General features: G+C 40.0%; 1 protein-coding gene across 1 annotated transcript in view; it reads left to right on the forward strand.

The window, feature by feature from the left end:
- The window catches only part of aff2 (AF4/FMR2 family, member 2), a 114,491-nt gene that overhangs the window by 52,361 nt on the left and 39,496 nt on the right, over positions 1–22,634 (forward strand). Inside the window, 2 exon segments of the mRNA XM_054598171.1 lie at positions 1,984–2,038; positions 11,422–11,459. Of these exon segments, the coding sequence (XP_054454146.1) occupies positions 1,984–2,038; positions 11,422–11,459 (93 nt within the window).

The raw sequence follows: 22,634 nt of genomic DNA on the forward strand, positions 1-22,634 counted from the left end.
CTACCGGCAACATGCCGAGGTGTCCTTGAGCAAGACACCTAACCCCAAGTTGCTCCCCGGGCGCTTCATTGCAGCCCACTGCTCCTCCGGGATGGGTTAAATGCAGAGAAATAATTTCCCCATTGTGGGACTAATAAAGGATTGATTATTATTATTATTATTAAGAGTAGTGAGTGAGGAGTCAGCAGGCAGTAAGTGGCAGTATAAAACAGGAGATAAAAGGTTTTCTGAGAAGGTGTGAGTCACCGCAGCCACAGGCGGTCCTGGAGCATGCGGTCAAAACTTGCCACCCAATATATTATGCAGTTGGCTGCAGATGAGTAGGATATTAGCCGTGGACAGACACAAAGGGGCACACTCAATCACTCACAGATGCGAGAGATCCCATAATCCTCTTGGCGCAGATAATATTTACAGTTTTTGTCAAAGTTTTGTGGTGGTTTTGATGAGAGCATACATGACGGTTAAGGCTTCAATTCCCCGTCGGAACGGGGCAAAGGAAGGCAAATATGGCGTTCACTTAAACTGATATTTTTTCCGGTGGGCCTCTTAAAAGTTATGATTCTGCCCCCTCCACAGCAATACATTGTTTTGCTCTTGTTCTGATTCTCCTGTATGTATCTGCAAACTCGATCTATAAAAATAAACAGACTATGGAGAAGTTTCTCATGCAACCCTGCTCGAAAAAAATCAGAACCGTCCCTTTAACATCCTCTAAGACAAACTTCAATAAGTAATGGGGCTCTACTAGCGCTTTACTTTAAGAAATAAAGACTCCATTTTATGAAGGCAATTAAGAGCCTTGTAGAAATTTGATGCTGTGCTTGCCGTGCTCTGCATGTCACGGCTGCTTTAGTCCATAACTCATTTATACCCGACTGCGTCTGTCCTCAAAGATGCTTCCTCTCTCTCTCTCTCTCTCTCTCTCTCTCTCTCTCTCTCTCTCTCTCTCTCGTTTTATTCCTCTCCCCCTCCATGCTTCCTCTCTCCCTCTATATATTCAGTCTCCCTCTGTCACTCGCTCCCCTACGCCTCTCCGTCATTATCATCTCCATCTCACTCACTATCTCCCTCTCTCCATCTGTCCCTTCTTATGAAATAAAACACGAATCCATTATTCATTCATTCAAACATATCTATCATCGCCCGCGTGCTGCACCGTGGCCCTTATCTGCAAAGCTTTTTCTTATTGTGCCTCAGTTATTCACGAGTCGTACGGTCCCCTCTGAAAACACCACAACACCGGGGAGTGTTTTTTTTTTTTTGTAGCGGCGCAAGCACTGACAAGAGTGGTTCGTGAGGCAGTAAAAGATCCCTTTAGGGGATTCTCCTGTCATAACAATAGCAGTGCCAGCTTAAAAATAACAGTAGTTTGTGTCGAAGGTTTATATAAAGCAATAAAACATGGGAGCTTGCCAATGCACAGAACATAAATACTGAATAATTTGTGCGGTAAGGAGCAGCTGATGCTCATGTTATCGACTGTGTCTTGTTTCATAGCCCACGACCATCTATATTGTTAGAATTTCATCGGGGAGAATAAAACAAACACAACTAATAAAGGGAAACAGGGCCAATAAGCGGCTCCTTTATCTTATTAGAAGAGCCCCCAAACATGTACGATCCCGACTGATGGACTGATCTCAGCCGAGAACCTCCTCTTAGTTTCCATGAATTCTCGGCCGTAGCTCAGCCGTTGTCAGACAGAAAGTTTCCAGGTGAAAAAACAATCTGGCTTTCCTCTCCGAGCTCTAAAAGGGCCCAACATCTGGTAGTTTTTTTAAGCACCGCGTCCACACCGTCCACTTCCTCATTCCACAACATGAAGCAGCGCCGACTTAATTAACCCGATTGCCAGGAAAGGCACTTCAAAGGGAATTGACGATCACGACTCCCTCATATCCAAGCTAACACAAGCAGGCTGGGGGGTGGGGGGGGGTTCAGGGCCACAATAACACGTGTCCCCTTTTTGTCTCCTCGCAGCATGTTGGAGGATGACCTGAAGATCAGCAGCGACGAGGAAGAGGCCGAACAGCAGGTGAGCTCCTCTCATTCATCTCTCCGTGCAGATCGTCCATCTTTTTCCTCCGTCTTTCCTCCAGTCGTTCATGCGTTCACATCCATAACATTAAGTTCATCTTCGCATGCGTGACATTTACTGATTCGTTCAGCTGTCCAAGAATCGGCTCAGCCCTCGCATCAGTCGATCCATGCATCCAACCACCGATGGGTGTTTCACCCTTTCAGGCACAGGTCAAATAACTTGTGCATTCCTACTTCCATTTATCTGTCTCTATATTAGACCGTATCGAGTCCCCTTTTGGCTGAAATAGGGATATGTATCGCATGTGTTTTCAGAACAAGGCTAAATGAAAAGAGAAAATAAGAAATTTGTCACAAATATCTGTTGAATTCTGAATGATCCCAAACGTGGGCTTACACCAGCAACACAAAAAATAAATGACACAACCAGCTCAAGGTACCTTTTAGTCCTCTTTCATTCAAGTTAAAGCATGTCTCCAACCCTTGTGACTTCATAAGGGTCAAGGGTCAACACTTAGAATGTGAAAAGTAAAAAAGAAAGACATAATCACCAACAAACCATTAGGTTATCCCTCCACTCATATAAGAAAGTGGGACACAAACAAACTTTGAGGCTAAGAGTAGCGAGCACCAAAACCTTTACGCCACCAGGGCCCATAGAGGTTTATGCGCAAACCTCACCTACCCAGCTGCTGCTTTATAGAAAGAGTAGTAGTAGCAATCATAAGGAGGCACATATATATATATATATTCTTTAAAGGTGCCAGGTATCAACAACATGCACAAAAAAAACATTTTACCCGCACTCTTCTTTGATTCCACAAGGACGACACAATGTTCAAAACACAGATGGATGTACAGACACCTGAGGAAGACCCTTTGTGGTTGACAAATTCTGGCTTAAAAAATTCCAGTGTAGTGATCACACTGAAGTTTAGACTGCAACAGCTTGAGCTCCTCTTTCTTACAAGTACCTTTAAAATATCCATCCATTTCAGGAACTATCTTACCGGGCTGTTGGTTTACACTAGCCGGCCCAAGTGTATACGCAGCGATCAAAGCAGTGCTTTGATCGTACAATGTACCCACTTAGAAAGGCTTTTATAAACTTTATAAACTTTATAAACTTTAGAAACGTGAACGCGGTCTCTGAATGTGAACTAGTGCCTCACAAGTCACATCCACTTCAGTGAACAAGACCTTCAGTTGTGATTTTTAAAGTAATTGCTTTGTTGATGTTGCAAAGGGATAATTATTTACAACAGAGATTAATCATTATTCTAATACATTATATATTCAATGGCAAATCCTGGAGCCAGACATAATTCCTTAGGTGAGCATTTGATTCCCGTGAGCAGGCCCAATGTAAACATAATAGGCAGTGAGTGTATTGATCAGGCTGATTATACAATCCCTATCCCTATTATCCCTATCTATAAGTACGCATATGCGCCTCAGTTATTGACCGTTAATTCAGGTCAGTGGAAATACAGCATACCTGGCCTGGAAAATAAAAAAGGCAGGTATTATCTGGGGAGCTGCCAAGATGTGGACATGATGTTGGACCAGCAGAGCGATACAAGTAAACATGATGTAGATGTTAGGGCTCAGCCGACCGTTGGGGGGTCTGTGCCCCTGGAGCCCGCCCATAAAGTCGGGCCTGACCTGAGGTAATGTGCACCACTGACCTGATTTCAATCCTAGAAGGACGAAGCAATTTGTATGGAGTTTGGAGTTTGCCACCAGAATTACTGTGAACGTTTACTGTGTTTAACTCCAGTCGATTAATCATTTTAGAGAAGCTAAAGTAAAATGAGAACTAAAATACGTACAAATATATTTGTTTTAATACATGTTGTCAGTGTTTCAAACAGGTGTTTGTGAGACTATGGTCCCATTTAGAGTAAAATAGATGTTAAAGCAAGGTATACTTAGGGTGGGACTACCTTTTGATTGACAGATCGAGTGATCCAGTCTTTGCTTCTGTTTTAGAACTTTAACACTTTGACAGTGTGTTTTCAGTTCATGAACTGTAATTGTTACCTTTTGGGTGGCATATAATGTCTCACGCAATGTGTTGGACATTCTTAACTCCACCCTTTAGTGTCACCTCTGGTTTAAAAAAAAAATGATGACAAGAAAAACAAGATGGCGACGGCCAAAATGCCGAATTTGAGGCTTCAATACGGCATTTCACAAACCTTGACTTCTTATATACAGTCTATTTGTGATATTGATAAACCTTGGATATAATATGCATCATGTTGTTGTTTTTTTTAATCCAAAAGTGGTGTTCCCCCACTTTAGTCCAATGACCTTCGTCCAGAGGTCGTGTTTTTCACTCCGGGGCATTTTGCATGCGAGCGATGCAGTTGTTCTGCTCTGCTTGTCTTGTTTTTTTGGTATGTGAAATTGTGATGGTGTCTCTCTCTCCTCTAATCACTGTCATCATGCACTAATGATGCCAAAGATGAGTTCAAAGCAGCCAGTGGGGTCGTGCTGCTGCCCTCTCCCCGACTGTGCCAACGGTTATCAGCGCTCATCAAAGAGTCCGTTAAATATATTTTCTGTTAATGAAAAGATACCGATTCCTCTCATCCCCCTTTAACTCTCCTTCTGATTGTACAATTACAATGATGGCAGATATTATAATTATGACTGATGGCAGGTCAGTTATAGTGGTTTTAGTTATTATAATCATGCTGAAAGTGGAACTGTTAATTACAGATTGAGTGCATTTAGATTTGTAGCAAAGGGCTTCCCTAATCATAGTGGTTACATGAGATTGCTCCTAGTATTAGGATGAATAGACAGGATGGACAGTCTTTTACTCACTTTGTTGTCAGAAGTTTATGACAATGCCTATATCCCTCTTTAAACACACAGTGAAATGAAAACTGTGTATTATATCGAAATCCTTATTTTCTCTCCTAAAGCCTTCACTTTTGGGATTAATTGGGGCGTCAATATATTTTTTCAAACTGTTGTATTTGTTGTAAGTGTGCGTGAAAAGAGAACAAAATAGACAAAGGCAGCCCAGGTCAGATTCATTCCTTCTGTTCTTCCCCTTCACAATAAAAGCCTGATACATTGACACTGTTTACAAGAAGGAACTCGAATTCTCTCAGATCATTTCGCTAAAAGGAAACTCAATAAAATAGCTTACAGTAGTTTAGGCTATAGAGCAGTTTACCTCAGATAGACTCCTAGATGCTGCTCTGAAGGATTAATTTAAATCTCTCTCGTATCTATACTCCTAGCACAAATTCCTTTTTACTCACAAAGGTGTCACATTACAGAAAATGAGACACTATACTTAAGCGTGACTTGAAAAGTTAAAACAAATACTCATCATTGTGACTGCTTTCATGGACATCGCTTAAAATAATTCCAGGCAGGGCAACAAACATGAGCAATTGGGAAAATTGGGTACAGTTTGTAAACTTAAAAAAAAGTAAACAACCCCTATAAAACTATTACCAGAACTGTCACAGTTTACAGACAACTTAGTGGTTCAACTTTGATTGTTGTGCACCCTCATGGGTTCCCTATGTAATTAGGGATTAGTTTGCCGATTTTGACGTTGCCATCTTGGATTACGGCCGTCGCAGTTACCATATTTGGAATAAGATAATCCTTTATTAGTCCCGCAGCGGGGAAATTTGCAACAGCGGGGAAATTTGCAGCGGGGAAAAATGCGGAGGAGTGATGTAGAGACGCTATATACCGCTCTGGTAGCGGCAGCGACCTCTCAATCAAATGGTAGGCCCCCCTTGAGCATTCCCTGCCTTATGATCTATTTGACTCTAAATGGACGATAATTGACTAAATGCACATCATGCTGTATTGAGACCTTAAAGACCTGAAACTAGAGATTGAGACCATAAACTCATGTTTACAATGTTTACTGAGGTAATTAATCAAGTGAGAAGTAGAGGCATAGACTTCCATACAATCAGACCACTTTTTGCAACCAGAGGAGTGAAGGGGTTGAGTGGAGGGTGCTTCAGTTGGACGCAATCTGCAACCTCACCACTAGATGCCACTAATTTCCTCACACTGCTCCTTTAAACTAGAATTAAACTGGCCTGGAGACCCAAGCACAGACCTCCCACTATGACTATCACTCTGCTAGCTACTAAAACCCCAAAGCTAACGGCCAAACACTGGTCACAGTAAATCATATATGTTTGGATATATTATGTATAGGCTATGGTGTTCAAGACGAATCATCCAAAATATTTGGGGAAGAGAAACTAGAGACTTTGATATCAAAAAACATTGCCATGATATAACTGTATAATTAACACAGAGACACAGGATTAGAACTGTCACTGTGTCTTCTGTGGGAAAGTGTCCCAAAACGTCTCCACCACACACTCACCCTCTGTGTTTTTATCTCATCGTCAGTCTATCTCCCTCTTCATGCGAGACAGACGTCGGAGAGTGATTAACATAAACAGAGAAGGAAAGAGTGAGAAGGAAAAAGAAGAGAAGAGAGTGATCAAGTTGGGACAGAGAGGGAGGGGGAGAGAGAATGACAAAGGGGAGACGAGACACACCGGTAACAATGCAGACAGGAGGAAAAGAAGAAGACCGAGCGAGAGACAAAGAGATGGAATGAGAGCAATGGGGAGAGAGAGAGAGAGAGAGAGAGAGAGAGAGGCTGAGATGAATTCAGTGGCATTTTTCTGTGCATTCTGTTAACAGGCTTATAGCAAATGAGTGCATGGTGTATTATCAAGCTTTTATAGCCTGAAGTAAAACACAACACACATACACACGTACACACGTACACACACACACACACACACACACACACACACACACACACACACACACACACACACACACACACACACACACACACAAGCAGATACAGTGTACACATGCCGACTTATACTCACAAGCATTTACGCCAGCAAACACATAAGTATAAACACGTGCTGACAGTCTCTCTCTCTCTCTCTCTCTCACACACACGCACACAGACACACACTGTCATTAGTATGCTGTGGCTCGACGCTGTGAGGGCAGCAGAGGAGTATGATGAATATGTTTTTGGCACAGAGCGAGGAGTCGGAGGAGAGCGAGGGAATTGAAAGAAAGAGCAGAGGAAGGAGGGATGAGGGAGAGAGGGAGAGAGGGGGGGGAAAGAGGACAGGAAGCGAGAGATGGCAGGGAAGAGAGCGACGTTCCTAATGACTTTAGAAACTGACGGGGAAAAAAAAGCAGCAACCCAATTACCACTGCAGGACCGTCCTTTGTCTCTCTATCTCCCCCCTGCATTTCTCTCTTTTCCCTCCGCGAGCTCGGCAGATGACAGATCACCTTGGCCGGAGCAAAGTCAGGCTCAAAAAGCTCCGTCTTCATATAAAAACAGTCGCAGCTGGTAAAAGAATAAATGTCATGCACACAAGGGGAGCTCGGTCACGCCTGTGGCACAGTCAGCTCACCGCAATAATATTTAGACAGGTTTTCAGGTGTTGTGCAGTAAATGTACTGTTATGTGACTTTATAAATGGAACTTAAGGAAATGTCACGGGAGATTTAGCTGTGTAGCTTTAAGACCAATCTGTGGGTTAGAGAGATTTACATAGTGGCACACAGGGTTTGCCAAGGGAACATGTTAGCCAAGGCTAAGTGCTTGCAACATTTTGACTTGTCATAGCAGGAAAAGCCCAGGTGTTGCTAACAACATTAACGACGACTCAGCTCCATCAAAGCGTCCCAGTGACGGTGATGCATGTCAGCGTGTTCAGCCGTCATTAATATATTTTTTTCCCCAGAGTTCCCGACATTCCTCCGCGCCTGCTTTGATTAATCACCGGGGCGCAAACACGCGACCAATCACTCGCCCGCTGAGATGAATCAGACAGATCCTCACGCATCTCATCCAGTTATCAAAGTAGTGACGAGATAACAGTTTTAACAAAAGACTTAATACTTAATAAGAATGTTATTGTATTTCATAAAAATGGACTGGCTTCTTCTGACAATAGTGATATCATTTTAAGGTGAGGCGGGGCACCACAACTGCAAAATGTTGCGGACCGCCCTAGCATTATATCTGTGTTCTTCATGAAGGGAATGGAACAAGGAAGTTGAAGGTACGCTGTGGAGCTTTTGACCACTAGTAGTGCTACAGAGCATTGTTTTCATGGGTGAGTCCTGAATTCGTTTCGAGAGAACACACGTAAAACGCTGTCCTACTATCATTTTGTTGCATCAACAAAAAGTTGGTGGCTGTAATGCACCATTGAAAAAAAAAACCGTCTTATCAAGATTTAGATACATTCATTAGAGTGTGTCGTGTTCCTGTAAGCATATGAATCTGCACCTGCTGGAAAATGGTCCAGAAGTAAGTCTTTTAGACTGTCCAACACTTCGTTGGCAACTTATTGCCAAGATAAAGCATGTTGTTTTCTAATGCCTTAAATCAGAGTTTGGGTTGGACTTAAATGTGCAGCTGTAAATGTGTTATACGAATAAGAAAATTCTGAGGAAGCGAAGCATGTGTGGATGTTTGTTGAGAACACAAATATGCTGAGAAGTGTTAAAAGACAAGGAAGCTCAAACATTTCACGAGCTTTATATGAGCGTATTTCTCCCTAAATTATTTTATTTTGCACTTGCAACTCTGTTTAAGTAGTCGCTTAGTGCTCAATGATTTTTTTTATTTTATTTATTGTATTAAATGTTGCACATTAAATAAAACATAAATATTGCTATTAAACAGAGCACAGTGTACTGTAGAAATTCAACATAATGTATCCAGACAAAAAGCAAAGTGCAGAGGCTACCAATCGACCTTGAAACAGAGATGACTGGTAACAGATGGTCACCACAAACTGCAGTAAACAAGCGTGTGTGTGTGTGAGGTTAAGAGCAGCGTCGATCAGTAAGTTCAAAAGGTCACTTGAGTAAACGGAAGGGTTGAAAGTGACGAGGGTTTAAGGGCAGGAGAGTAAATAGAGAAATCTCATCTTGTTGACATGTGAAAAAGAGAAACATTTGCTCATTTGGTCCGTTATCTTCTGGACACTGTTGGTATTAAGGGTGTCAACCTAACACAGGAAGCAGTCAACTCAAAGGTTGAGTGATTTTCTATCTAATCAGATGTCGTTGGGAATATAAAAGTCCTCAGTGGACCAGCTGTGGGTAATCTAGCCAGCAGCCCATGGAAAGATGCTAAAATTCGGGGATACACAGTCTCTTTGTTTTGCACTTGTGAAAATCCAGAAGCTGCTATGTTCTCCTCAGTGCAACCTCCGCGCAAGAGTTGCATCAGAAAATGAGGATTTTTGAACCCCGGCATTCAGGTGTTAGAAAAGCTTTATAAAGTGTCTCGCGCAAAGTAAAACGACACCGCGCAGACAAGCGGAGAATTCATTGTTCAGCTACGGTTGAAGGCGGCGCGGGGGCGTTTAAAGCCCCGTTCAAACTGTAACACCAGGGCCGCGACGTGAAACACTGTGATGCCTCGCACCCACATGAGAAATAATGGAGAAGGGGACATGGAGATTTGACAAATAGAAATAAACCATATCTGGAGCGTCTCCCAATGCTTTAAGGTTTGTCTTGCTTTGGGTAAAACGGCTTGCCCTCTTTTTGTCAGGAACAATGCTTACAGCCGTGTTGTAACCGAGGAGACTGAACGAATAAATACCGGTTTGGTTGTTCTTTTTTTATTTAAATCCAAGTAAAGCCACCAGCTAGCCAAATATATGCACTCATAAATCCTCTGCATGAGCCCTGCAAGTCTCCCAAAGCCAAAGATCTGAGGAGGTTTGTTGTTCTAGCCCGCAGCTACGCATCGATCGATCAGAAACTTCGCTGGTCCAGTTAATCACCTTATTCCTAGAGAGAGCCGGGGCGGGGAACAACAAGCCAGAGGCCAGGAAAACTCCTCTTTTTGTTTGACTAATTCATTTTAATTGTCGGGTTTCAGTGCTTGAAATTAATTAGTGGCTGATATTTGCATTGCAAAAAAAACTGTTTTATTGTTTTTGTTTTGTTATCGTAATTGATGTTGTCATGTACAAAATTGACTCAGAGTAGACGGAGGGAGGAAAAGAGGATGAGAGGGCAGGAAAAGCTTCACTGACAAACTTAATCACCCCATTCTTCTACTGAAAGGAGGCGAAGTGTGAATAGGAATAAAGGAGGGAGCCAAGGGTGGGGTGAAGAGAGGGAGCAGGGAGGAAACAAGGGAAGGAGAGGATAAAGAGGAGAAAGGTTTTTTTTCTCTTTTTATGACAATTAAACCCTCCTCTTCTTCTCGTAGAGGAACGAGAGAGGAAGAGAAAGAGAGATAGAGAGCAGATTGAGGATCAGAAGAGAGGAGCTTTAAGTGGATAAAAGGGAAAAGCTGGAGAGTGTCTTAGAGTTGTATTGATTGGTTCAGTCTATGATTTATCCTGTAGCTTTTATTCCCTTTAAAGAACTTCACTAACCTTGTATATATATATATCCATGCTGAAAAGGCTGTATGAATCAAGAGTATATTTTGGTCATGCCCAGCCCACTTTAAGAAATACCAAAATACCTTTTTTTTCTTGAATTCATTTTTTCTTTTCAAATATTACTAAATGTAAAACCAAACTGTTCTTTCAATTTTGCCTTTTGTCTGAAAATAATTTATTATGATAATTTATTTTATGGTGATTCAATTCTCAAAACTTCAGATATTTTTTAATACTCCGTCACACCATCCTATGTCACCAAAGCTACTACATTTACCAACATGAAAAAACAACTGACTGCTCCATAATGACTGTTTTACACGTTTAATCGTAGTACTAAGAGTAGTAGTAATGCTTGCAGTAGCTGTAGTATGTGTTTCATCTGATATGTTGTTAAATATCCAGAAAATGGCACTCAAGAAACCAATGCATATAGAGTATAAATCATTTTTAATATACAGCTTTTGCAGAATTGTACTTACATTGTGCTGTTACAAACACACATCTCCCGTTGTGTGTGTTTGTAGAGACTTAATGAATTGACTAAAACTATTTGAGGATCAATAAAAGCAGTTCTTTGTTCTATCATTTATCTTCACTGTCAGCCATGGAGTCATCAAACAGCCTCACAGTTGCCACTTAACATGAACATCATTCGACAAGATGCACACCCGCTGACATCATCATGTTGGTCATTCATGTTCTCGTGTCACAAGCAAATTCATTGAATTACAGTATTTGATTCTGTGGAAATACAGGCTGGTAAAATCCTCAATGTTTGCAAAACCAAAAAGCTAATTTTCGCATATTCTGTATGCTTTTAATAATGACATTTGAGTTCATTCAAAGCAATAATAAAACTGCAATCAAAATTCATTCATAACTTACAGTTTCTGTGCATGTGTATTGACAGGTGTCTGACAAGCCCAAAGCCAGAAGCACAGCAATAAGGTAAGACAAACGGTCACACTCTGTTGTAACATTGTCATTTATTTAAAGGGGACATAACATGAAAAACTACATGCAAATACATGTGGGTGTCTGGAGTCCCTACCAACGTACAATCCCAGGTTATTTTTGTGGGCTTCCTCAATCAGAAAACATGTGATTCTACCTGCCAATCAGATTCAGCTCCCCTCCTATGTCACATGCAGGTTCATTAGAATATATTAGAATATACTGTATACAGTATATGCAGCTAGAGAACAAACTTTGCAAAGGCAGCCATGTTTTTCTCAGAAGCCGGGGTCTTAAAAATAAAGATAAAGATAAAGAGGTTTTTATTGTCATTGTAGTGAACAACGAAATTCCGTTTGGCAGCTCTCAGCTAGCCAGCAGCAGTGTATAATAGTAATAATAATAATAATAATAATAACAACAAGCGCTAAACAGGCATTAAAACGGAGCGTTTCAGACAAAGGATTAATACAGGTGTCTTCAGACAGACACTATGAGAAAAATAATGTTTCTTTTGAACATTAAAGCTTGTAAAAATGTTCTGCTACAAACCAAAAATACAAGTATGAACCTAAAAATGAGCACGATGTGTCCCCTTTAACCCAATGGTATACCTACTGTGGAGCAGATATGTTCACATTTTGTGTATAAAAGCTTCTTAAATGTAGTTTGTTGCATGTTGTTGTGGAGAAATGTAAGAATAAGGTCTTGTCTGCACGAAGACATTAAGCTGAAGTAGTTTCCTTCTGCAGGATATAGTCTAGTGGCCGGTGTGTCTTTGGCAGAGCATATAAAGTCAGTGCGTGACTTTCAGTATCAACCAAACAACAAGCTATAAATAAATGCTCTTTGCCCCCAAACATACAATTGAGGCAGCCGCGGTCGGCGTCGGATGATTCTCTGTATCCGTTGTCGGAAGCTCCGTTAAGGTCAAAGACATCACTGTGACTGCGGCTATCTCGTTAAATCTAAAAGATGAAGAGGGGAAGGTTACCGGATGCCGTTTAAGTGTGGATCAAAGATTCTGTCCAGGATTTGTAAAGTCCGAAGGTTATTGCAAATGCAGCCGCCATTAAGCTTTCCGGAGGTGCAGTGGCTCTAATTCACTGAAACATCTGTGGTGGCAGGTGCCCACTGGATAACCCCCAGTCACCAGTCTGCACTCACACACTCCACTCCGTACCATTTGAAAATTAGGCAGCAGATGTCCTACGATTTGTATTTGTAGGTTGGCGCATAAATCTCTCCACATCTGAGCGGGGCTTCGGCAGGCTCACCTGGATTATGGGTGAGACGTAAAATCCTGTGTATCATCATACATAAATACATAAATGATGATAGAAGGTCAGTGAGTGAGATTTCCGCAGCCCCTTTTTTCATTCCAATATCGTCTCTTTATGGCTGAACACAAATTAAATTTGTGACGTTCATCCAAAAACAGAAAGCATATGGTGAACATATGGGGGAATATCAAGGCTGTTAAAATAAAAAGCTTTGCCCTGCCTTAATATAATATTTTTATTTAAATTATTAAGACCACCTTTTCTTCTTCTCATATATTGCTTTGAGATAAAACATTGTACTTATATACAATTTATAAAGGTATTTAGTATTTCCATTGTATGCACCTTTCTGCTTTTATTCCACTTTGTTTCAGAGAGAAATATCTTACTTTTAGTCTATAAGAGTTATTTCACAGCTTTAGTTTCAAGTTACTTTGCAATTTGTATATACAAATCACAGAAGTAAATTCATTGCTGCTTCTTAAATGCACATGAAGTTATTGTCTGCCCCTCAGGGTCTCTTAATCAATTGTGTTGTAACTGTAGTAAGATCTCTGCAGATTTGTCATTGATGATATCTTTAAAGACTTTACAGGATAAAGTGGTGTTTTTTTGGGGGGGTTTAAACAAGAAAAGAAAAAAAATGTGATAATGATGCTGGCTAAATCTTTTAGTAATAATCATAAATTAGACAATAAAACAAACTAATTTATAATAGTGTGATTTACCCCTGGCTCTTTTGTTATTCTCTTTGTAAACTCTCCCAACAAAAGAAAGTAGAGATAAGCAGCCAACTAGTATAAAATAGCTTGACGCTGTGGGTTGGTTTTCTTCCTGTCCTCTCAGCTGGTCTTCTCCACCATTGTTTTCAGCTTCTCTTTGTTAGGATTCCCTCAGTGTTTAGCATTCGGGGAGTTTTAACCAGGAGCCAAAAAATCTGCAGAGGATGTTCTTCTGATAACTGTAGATCCAGAAGTTCGATGACTAAAATCCATCATCCATTTTAAATGAAAAGCGGAAAATTACCAAGATCTATGACGCGTATAGTTAAATGTGGTCAAGGGGAAATGACGCCATTGACCGGCGATGTGACCAAATGAAGTGAACTGTTACCTCAATTAAGATTACAGATTTCTCTAGGTTTGGAGACTTGTCAAAACATTTGAGATTATGTACGCACACAACCCAACAAAATATATAACATGGGTCATTTTAATTAGGAAAAAATATATATTATTGCTTTATAGGCAAAAAGAGAGACCACAGATGCAAATCTATAGAAGTGTGAGGGTGTTTATTCTGGAATTTCAAATCAAAATTTGACAATACAGACTCAATTTGACGAAGAATATGAAATAACTGACCAAGTCTGATGATCAGTGGCATAAAGTAACAGAGAATATTTAAGCATTGTTCTCCTGCTTTCCTCATTTCAAAGCGGAGCATGAGGCAGAGGACTTCTTGTACTTGTCAATCACCCCAGCAGGGGGCTGGAGCTACTGCGGTGGTCTCCTTTGTTGTTGTGGTTGCAATATCCCTACTTCATTACCCAGAATTCATATTCTGTGTCAGTACAAAGTTAAACCATGTTTAAAAAAAAAATGTGTTGGTGTTTTATTTAGAATCCATATTATCTCATGTTATTGTCTCTACTGAAACCAGAATCACATTTAAGCATTAAGTCTCTGAATGCTCCCAATTTGTAATATAGACAAATGTAACAGGATGAAGACAATTAAGATGAACAACTGTCCATAATAATTTCCAGTTTCCTGTCTTTTCTCTGTCATGACTGGAGGTGATAATGTTTATTTCCATTTTCCCACAGTTACACCCTGTGTGGGCTACACGTTGTGATACATTATTGGCTTCCTGTAACATCTTGGGGGAACATGTCACCTAATTAATCATCAGGGAAAAAAAGTGTCTTTGTAACATCGCGGAACATCGGAGAGAATTTGTGTAAACAGCTGATTTTTAGCGCCAAGATCAATTTTTCATAAGTTCATCTTTTGCTTGCAATGTGTTGTAAAGCTCAGCCTGGTGCATGAGAATATAAGAATCTTTTATAAATGAGGCTCGTTGTGTTCACAGTCTGAAGGCATTAGTATGCAAGTCTGGAGTGTGGCTGTGTGGCTGTGTGTGTGTGTGTGTGTGTGTGTGTGTGTGTGTGTGTGTGTGTGTGTGTGTGTGTGTGTGTGTGTGTGTGTGTGTGTGAGAGAGAGAGAGAGAGCGTGTGCTGTGTGTCTGTGTGTGCCCCAGGCCATGTGTTACTCTGCTACCGCTAATGAGCCCATTCACTCTGCAGCCCAATCTACTGAACACCACACACACACACACACACACACACACACACACACACACACACACACACACACACATATATCCAGGGGGACGTTGGGACTAGAGATGCTGCGAGCGATCCACTGGCTATATCCCCCATGGAGAGCAACACACACACAAACTCTCACCCACACTCCTCACACCATCCATACAGACGCACACTTTTTTTTTTTAAATCCTTGCTCTGACAACCTCACCCACATACCAATCGTTATTCTTCTGCCACACACACACACACTCATACAACCACCCACCCTATCCATCCCACCCCTAGTGTATATTCGATCGTATCATTTTCATATTTCTGCTCAGTAATCTTTCAAATCTTTGAGCTATCTGCTTCCCTGTATTTCCTTCATTATATCCTATATTTGACCATATAAACCCTGGTGAGGAAAAGTACCTTGAGTTATGTAAATCTGTCTTTTTATTCCAATTATTTTAGTAGTAATAGCATTAATTCATGACCGTGTGAGACTGTGAGAAAGTGTTTCATCTTGCGAAAAAGTTGTGCTTGTCCTAAGGCGTTATGACTCCCAATTTATTCATATACAGAGACAATGGAAGAAGGAGAGATCAGCTAGAGTGTTATCACACTCACATGGTGGTTGTGTACATTGTTAGCAGGCTAAAACTCACCTCTGTAGGGTCAGTAAGTAGGCTCTTTTGGGCCTTGGACTGCTAAAATAATGCAGTTTGTTAAAAAATATGCAACACACCTCGTCACTCAAGAGAATAGCAGGAGTTAATCTGTGTTTTTACAAATTAATTAGCACTAGAAGCTTGGTGACAGAATGGTAATATACAGTAGCTAACCGCTAACAAGTTAGCCACAAACATTCACAAGTCCGTCACAAAAGTTCTCCAAGCTAGCTGGTTTGCTAACTCTTAGTAAGCAGTGAGCAAACTGTCATTAAGCAAACTAGCTAAATGACAGAATGCTAAATGACAGTGAGCTAATCAACTAGCTTGTTGCTACCTAGACACTTAACACAAATTATTCCATATTTGAACGTCTAATATGCTGCGATAGCTTCCTATGTTTTGGAACAAACAAAAGATGCAATTGTGATTTTATTGTGCTGTAAAAGCCAGTGTTACCTAACCTTTCAGGTTACATTTGCTGGTAGTATATTTGTGAAATTGATGCTTTTTGAAGTCAGTTATCTGGGTAATGAAAGAAAGTCTTCTTCCAAGTGAGTGATGTGATAACCTAAAACAGCAAGGGTTTATGGGTGAAATTAAAGTATTTTGGCATTATGAGAGCCACATTACAAAGCTTTAATACCAGAAACTAATTGAAGTTTACTTGTTGAATCAGTTTTTTTATCGGGAATGATTTAGCTGCAGGAACACCAACCCGCTGAAAAAGAAATCAGGTGTCTCATTTGGCTCCCCCTGTCATGTCAATAATCAGAGGTGAATGTGCTTACAATCACAATCAATAATACAACACGCTCATAACATAGCATGTCGGCAGGTTGAATACACAGGTTAGGCAGCATGGATGCAACCTGGCAGTCAGGTGCATCAAGTGTGACATGAGTTCAAATGTGATGCACTTCTTCAAACACCGTCACTGCTGCTGCTGCCAGGAAGCATTACACTACATATGTAGGAATGGAAACCTATTATAGCCTTCCCCACAGTACTGCCCGGGGCAAACACACACACATAACCACAAATACACACATTCACACACTGCTGAACGCAACCCATCAGCTACTGTGCTTGTGAAAAAGGTTAAAAAGTTTTATTTTTCAGGCTTCATAATTTATGACACACAATTAACTATCTACAATGAATGATCTGATTTGGGCTGATTAAAGCTCTATTCCCATGGGAGTTGTAATGGCAAAAACTATATTCCACTTAAATTTACTGACATTATCATTAAGATATGTCAAGACTCTGCATAACATCCAAATATATAATAATGATATTATTATAAATAGTATCATATTATAGACTAAAGGCCTATTTATGATTAGTCAATATTCACAAAGACCTCTTGCATTGGTGCCCGTGTAAATAGGTATCCAGTAAGGCTTTACTGAACAGTTCCAAGCTTTATTCATAAATTTGACATTGAAATCATTTTTATTAATAACTTAAAGTAACATTGCGTGCAATAGTCAACTTTCCACCCTCTTTTCCGCTCTCCCAGTGATTGATGTGCCGCTAAGGGCTAGGTCCAAAAGTCAAAATGTTTTGAAAATAAGGGTTGCAATTCCAAAAATGTTTTCAAATCCATATTAGTTGGCGTTTTGGCCTTTCAAAAACTAAATTTTACTCTACTGTCCAACACGCACATTTATTAATGCTGCTGACTTGCAGCAATCTGTCAGCACTTGAATTACTTTTATTTAACCACAGTAACACAAAGTCATAATACCCCCATTTTTGGCGACAGCCTTTCAAAGCTTCATACCTTTGAACCTTTGAATTGACACTTGATGCAGCCCTAGTCAACGTGCTGTGTAAAGAGATGGGCTTCCTGAATTTGCACCCAAAATGCAGTCAAAACTTTCATTTTTAATTGCCAATGCAGCCTCCAAAATTCTTGACCGGATAAGAGGCAGACAAAAGACGTAGAGAAAACATAAAGCATAAAAAATGCAACTCCAAATCACCAAGATATAGATTTTCACTGTAATAATATTATCACATGACCTCTGTGTTTGAAAAAATAGGGTTGCTAATTTTGATGGAATATTTACTATTACAAATTCTTCATTTTACAAATTAAAGGAGATTCACATGGAAGTAAGATCACAGACGACCTCCCCAATTATTACAAATTACTAGAAGTCCCAAGGTAATATTTGTCTCATGTGAAAAGGGTTAAAGTTTAACTAACTACATTATAAACCTCAGTGCAGCGTGCAAGACGATTTGTTCTGAGTGATAAGATTGCTAGTAAACTCTTCTCTAATGATTGAGACACACACACACACACATACAAGGACAAACAATGTATGCATAAGTGGGTCTAACCATTTATTGAGCTGTACTGAATAAGGAACACACTCCCTGGGATAAATACAATTTTGCTCAAAAACTTTTAAATATATATATATACACTTTAAAGTTGCTCAACATTACTGAGCGTCAAATATAGAGCAGAGCCATCGAATGTGAACAATGAGAAAAAAACCTCCTCAAGGAAATAGTTTAAAATTAAAAGTTCAAGTAAAGCTAGCAAATAAACACTCACTGTATTTCATGTAATAGAATATTCCTTTTTGTGTTACAGTACATGAAAATGTATTTGCTTCCACAATAATATACTAGATACTCTTTAGAAAATCTAGGAAAAATATCGCTGGAGCTGTATTTCTGCTAGCCAAAAACTAGCGACATAACATAATGCTCCTTTAAGGATTAAGAATAAGAACATTTCAAACACGAGTTTGCTCATCATTGATTACAGAGGTATCAAACTGTTTATGATCCGTGTCATTGAATAAACAGTTTAATACAAGCTTTAATCTAATCAAAATAAAATATTTGTTAAATCCACATAGCACTTTACAGGGATTTACCGTATCATTCTCTGTAAATTGAGCGGTATTCCTCCTCTTCTGGTACAATTATGCACCAGTGCCTCATTAGTCAAGAAGCTTCACATACTTGGTAGACTGCAATGGAGTTACTGCAATAATTTCATAAATCCTCTCGAAAAGGCACCAAATATCATAGATTTACACGCACCTGTGAGTCGGGTAAACAAGCACACATGCAAGTATGTCTGCGGGAGTGTACACACACACACACACACACACACACACACACACACACACACACACACACACACACACACACACACACACACACACACACAGGAGAGAGAGTGTGAGTGATTGAGTGAGGGAGATGGAGAGAGAGATTGTAAAGCCAGCTGTGCAGCGGAAGGCCCTGCCAAGTGGAGGGCAGAACCAGCGAGCTGAAGGCAGACGATAAGATGACGGATGAACTGAGCCCAGATGGCTTCCACATCTTCACTTCACTATCCTGTAACACCGCTTTAATTCAACATTCATTCTCACCCAGTTCTTCAGTCACTTTAGGAACACACATCTACCTGTTTTTTCAGCATGACCCTCCCGCCTCACACCCTGTTGAGTCTTGTCTCCTCAGGATGCACTTTATGCCCATTTGGCTCAAAGCCATGGGCTCCATTGTTTTCAGAGGCTCATCAGTTCAGTTTTCCAGCAGAGGCGATTGGGAGGAGAAATAAAAGCTGTAACTGTCTATTGTTTGTTGATTGCCCTCCTTACTTTCGATGCCTGCTGGTTAATTAATGGGCGACACAGTCCGAATTGAATCGTACAGTGTGACACAGATGGACCCCGGAAGGTTTAAAACAGCACAGGGAGGAAAACATAACTATGATTATTGGATGCTAATATCAGCTTCTGAAATAATTTATGAGGAACGAGACAGTACAGTATGTATATACAATTAGCATAACGAGGCAGTCAATATAATATTGCATGCCACCTAAATACGATAAGTCATTCATCCAGCCGTTCAGGGCGAAGGCAGGTTGCCAGGTTATTACAGGGTCGACAAAAAAGAAACATTCAGGCTCACCCTCACACCTACGGGCAATTTATAGTCACCAATTAACCCGCATGTCTTTGGACTGTGGGAGGAAGCCGGAGGAAACCCACGCTGACGCGGGAAGAACATGCAAACTCCACACAGAAGGGGCGCCCAGCGGGTTCGAACCCAGGACCCCTTTGTTGTGAGGCTAGAGTGCTCACAATAAGTCAATAAATTATAATTTTTTCCACTCTCATTTTCATTACATTAAAATATTTGACCATTCTGACAGGAGAGTATAATCAAACATTCATGTTTGCAGGGCCGTAGCCAGGATTTTAAGAATACTGGGGTCATGATTTTCCTAGCACAACCCCTCTCACCAACCATTTTCCTTAATATTGTATCTTTTATTATTGTCAAAATGTTGGTTAAAGCCTGGCTGGAGGTTTTACATTTTTAGGTTGTCCGTCCATTGGTCTGTCTAGTCCAGTCTTGGGAATGCAATATCTTGTTAATGCCTTGAGGGAATTTCTCAAATTGTTGCTCAAATGTCCAGCTGGACACAAGGATGAACTGATTAAATTTTTAGAGGTCAAAGTTCAAGGTCCCAGTGACCTCGTGTTCATCCCATTCTTGTGATGGGGATATCTCCAATTTGGCACCATTTGGTGTTCAAAGGTCACTGCTACCTCACAAAACTATTTTTTGGCCATAACTCAAGAATTTGTGTGCTTATGACAATTTCATATAAATGTCTAAAAGGATAAAGTCATAACATTTTAGACAAACATGGATGTAGAGTACAACATGACTGCAACATGAAGCAGAGCAGTAATTATAGTTTGTTTAAAACTGACAGAACTGTCTAATAAATATCAGAATTTGCCTTGAAAATTCAACATTTGTAATATTTCTGTACCTGTTAGTATCCTAAAGTGAGGACTCAACCTCAATAGTGGCTATTGGCCTGTATGTGTGTTGCATAAAGCTACTCAAAACTGACTTAAAAATAAACACTGAAAAAGACGATGATAGAAAGCTTCTTTTCTTGAATCAGAGTACTTTTGCCATGTGTAAAGTGTGTCTTCACTATGCTGTTAATGTATTTCCACAAACAGGATGAACTATTAAACCAGATCGATCTCAAACTTCAACAGATTCTCTCTAAAGAAAATAACAAGGATGGAGGAGGTGGAGGAGTGCACAAGGGAGGCAAAAGCCTTTTAGGACGCAATCAATAGTTACAGGTGGTAAACAAGGAATTTGCTCGAATCAATTTGAACATGTGAAGCGTAAGTCTAGACAGGGGAAACGGTCCTGACATCCCGTCTCAGGCGACAGTCAGACAGTCCGCTGAAGTAAACATCAGACCTCTGAGATGTCGTGCTGGAGCTCTCACATCATGTTGGTGCAAAAGTCAAAGAAATAGAAAAGTTCAAACTTGACGAAAAGTACAGCTTGAAGATAAACATTACTTACAAGTTGCGTTCTAAAAGTAAAATTTCTTAATATAACTAAATATAATAATAGGTAAATACAATCAAAAGGTGGAGGCTCAAATCTAGACCTGTCACGATAATCACATTATTGAATTATACTGTAGGATATATGAACATAACTGTAATTATTCTTGCTGACCTCTATGTTGCCAGATGTGTTTAAATGCATGTTTGTTTACACAAGAATGCCACCAGCCTTTCAGCCAACATGATGCCAAAAATAAAAACAGCAGCGTTTTTCCCTACTTTAAAAATTGCGCAGACATTGCACTTTTTTGTTACCAGAGGGTGGGTTAATTTAATTTATGTTTTCTTTATTAAGGATATATATCATTATAATTTGTAATTTTAATAAAAATAAAAAAAGTTCATTGCTCTTCAAAAGGTGTACTTGCAATATTATTCTATTATATCATTATTTTTATTTATTTTTTAAAATTATAATTATATCATTTACGGCAATTATTTCTGAGACAATTTATCATCCAGCAAAAGTAGTTACTGTGACAGGCCTACTCACACTTCCACCAGAACTCAACACTCGGGATTGTACTTGAACCTGATACGACTCCCAAATGGATTGACAGCTCTTTTACTGATGAACACAAACTAACACAAGACAGCTACATCCAAGCTATGAATGTTTTCAGTTGTTGGGAATGCATTGTTTACTTCAGTCACACATTTCAGTTACAAAAACAAAAATCGCTCTAGCATAAATGGCTGAAAATGCAGACTCAACTTTTGTCTCAAGTAAAAAACAGTGTTTTTTGAAAAATAACTTGTAACGAAGACTGGTGAAAAATGTTGATCAGTGTTTCCCAAATCTTAAGATGACAATCGCAAATGTCTTGCTTTGTCCACAACTCAAAGATATTCAGTTTACCATCAAAGAGGAGTAAAGAAAGCAGAAAATATTCATATACGGTATCAGTTTTCTTAACAGAGTATTTTAACTGATGAATAAATTGTCAAAATAGTTGGAGATGAATTAAATAGTTGAGAATAGATTGATTAAACGATTCATCTGTGCAGCTTTAAACTCAGCTGCAGTGAGCTGATAGCGAGCTGTACGTGATGTAGTTTCCCTCTCAAAATTCACAGAAGGTAAGTAACATACAAGTCCTACATTACCCTTAGATCTCAACATGACAACCCATTTCCTTGAGTCCTAAGCAAAACAGCCGCCAACTGAGCATTTGATAGGATGAACGGTTGTAGAGAAAATCAAAGGACAGACAGACGGAGACTCCTTACATGTCAGTTAGACTTTAGTGTGCGTGTCTGAGCACAGCCTCACAGTAGAGAGAAACTACTCTTACTTTCAGGCCATTCCCCTTTCACTGATAACACAAATGAGCTGACCTGCATCCACTCAACAGTCTTTTTACAGGTAACCCTCAGGTGTACCGTAAACAGGCGTTTTATTCCCTCACAGCCCGTTCACCACTTGACCCTGTGGACCGCGAACACTGGCAGATGTTGTAAGTCGC

The sequence above is a fragment of the Anoplopoma fimbria genome, chromosome 4 (genome assembly GCF_027596085.1).
Source record: "Anoplopoma fimbria isolate UVic2021 breed Golden Eagle Sablefish chromosome 4, Afim_UVic_2022, whole genome shotgun sequence".
In the NCBI taxonomy this organism is placed as follows: Eukaryota; Metazoa; Chordata; class Actinopteri; order Perciformes; family Anoplopomatidae; genus Anoplopoma; species Anoplopoma fimbria.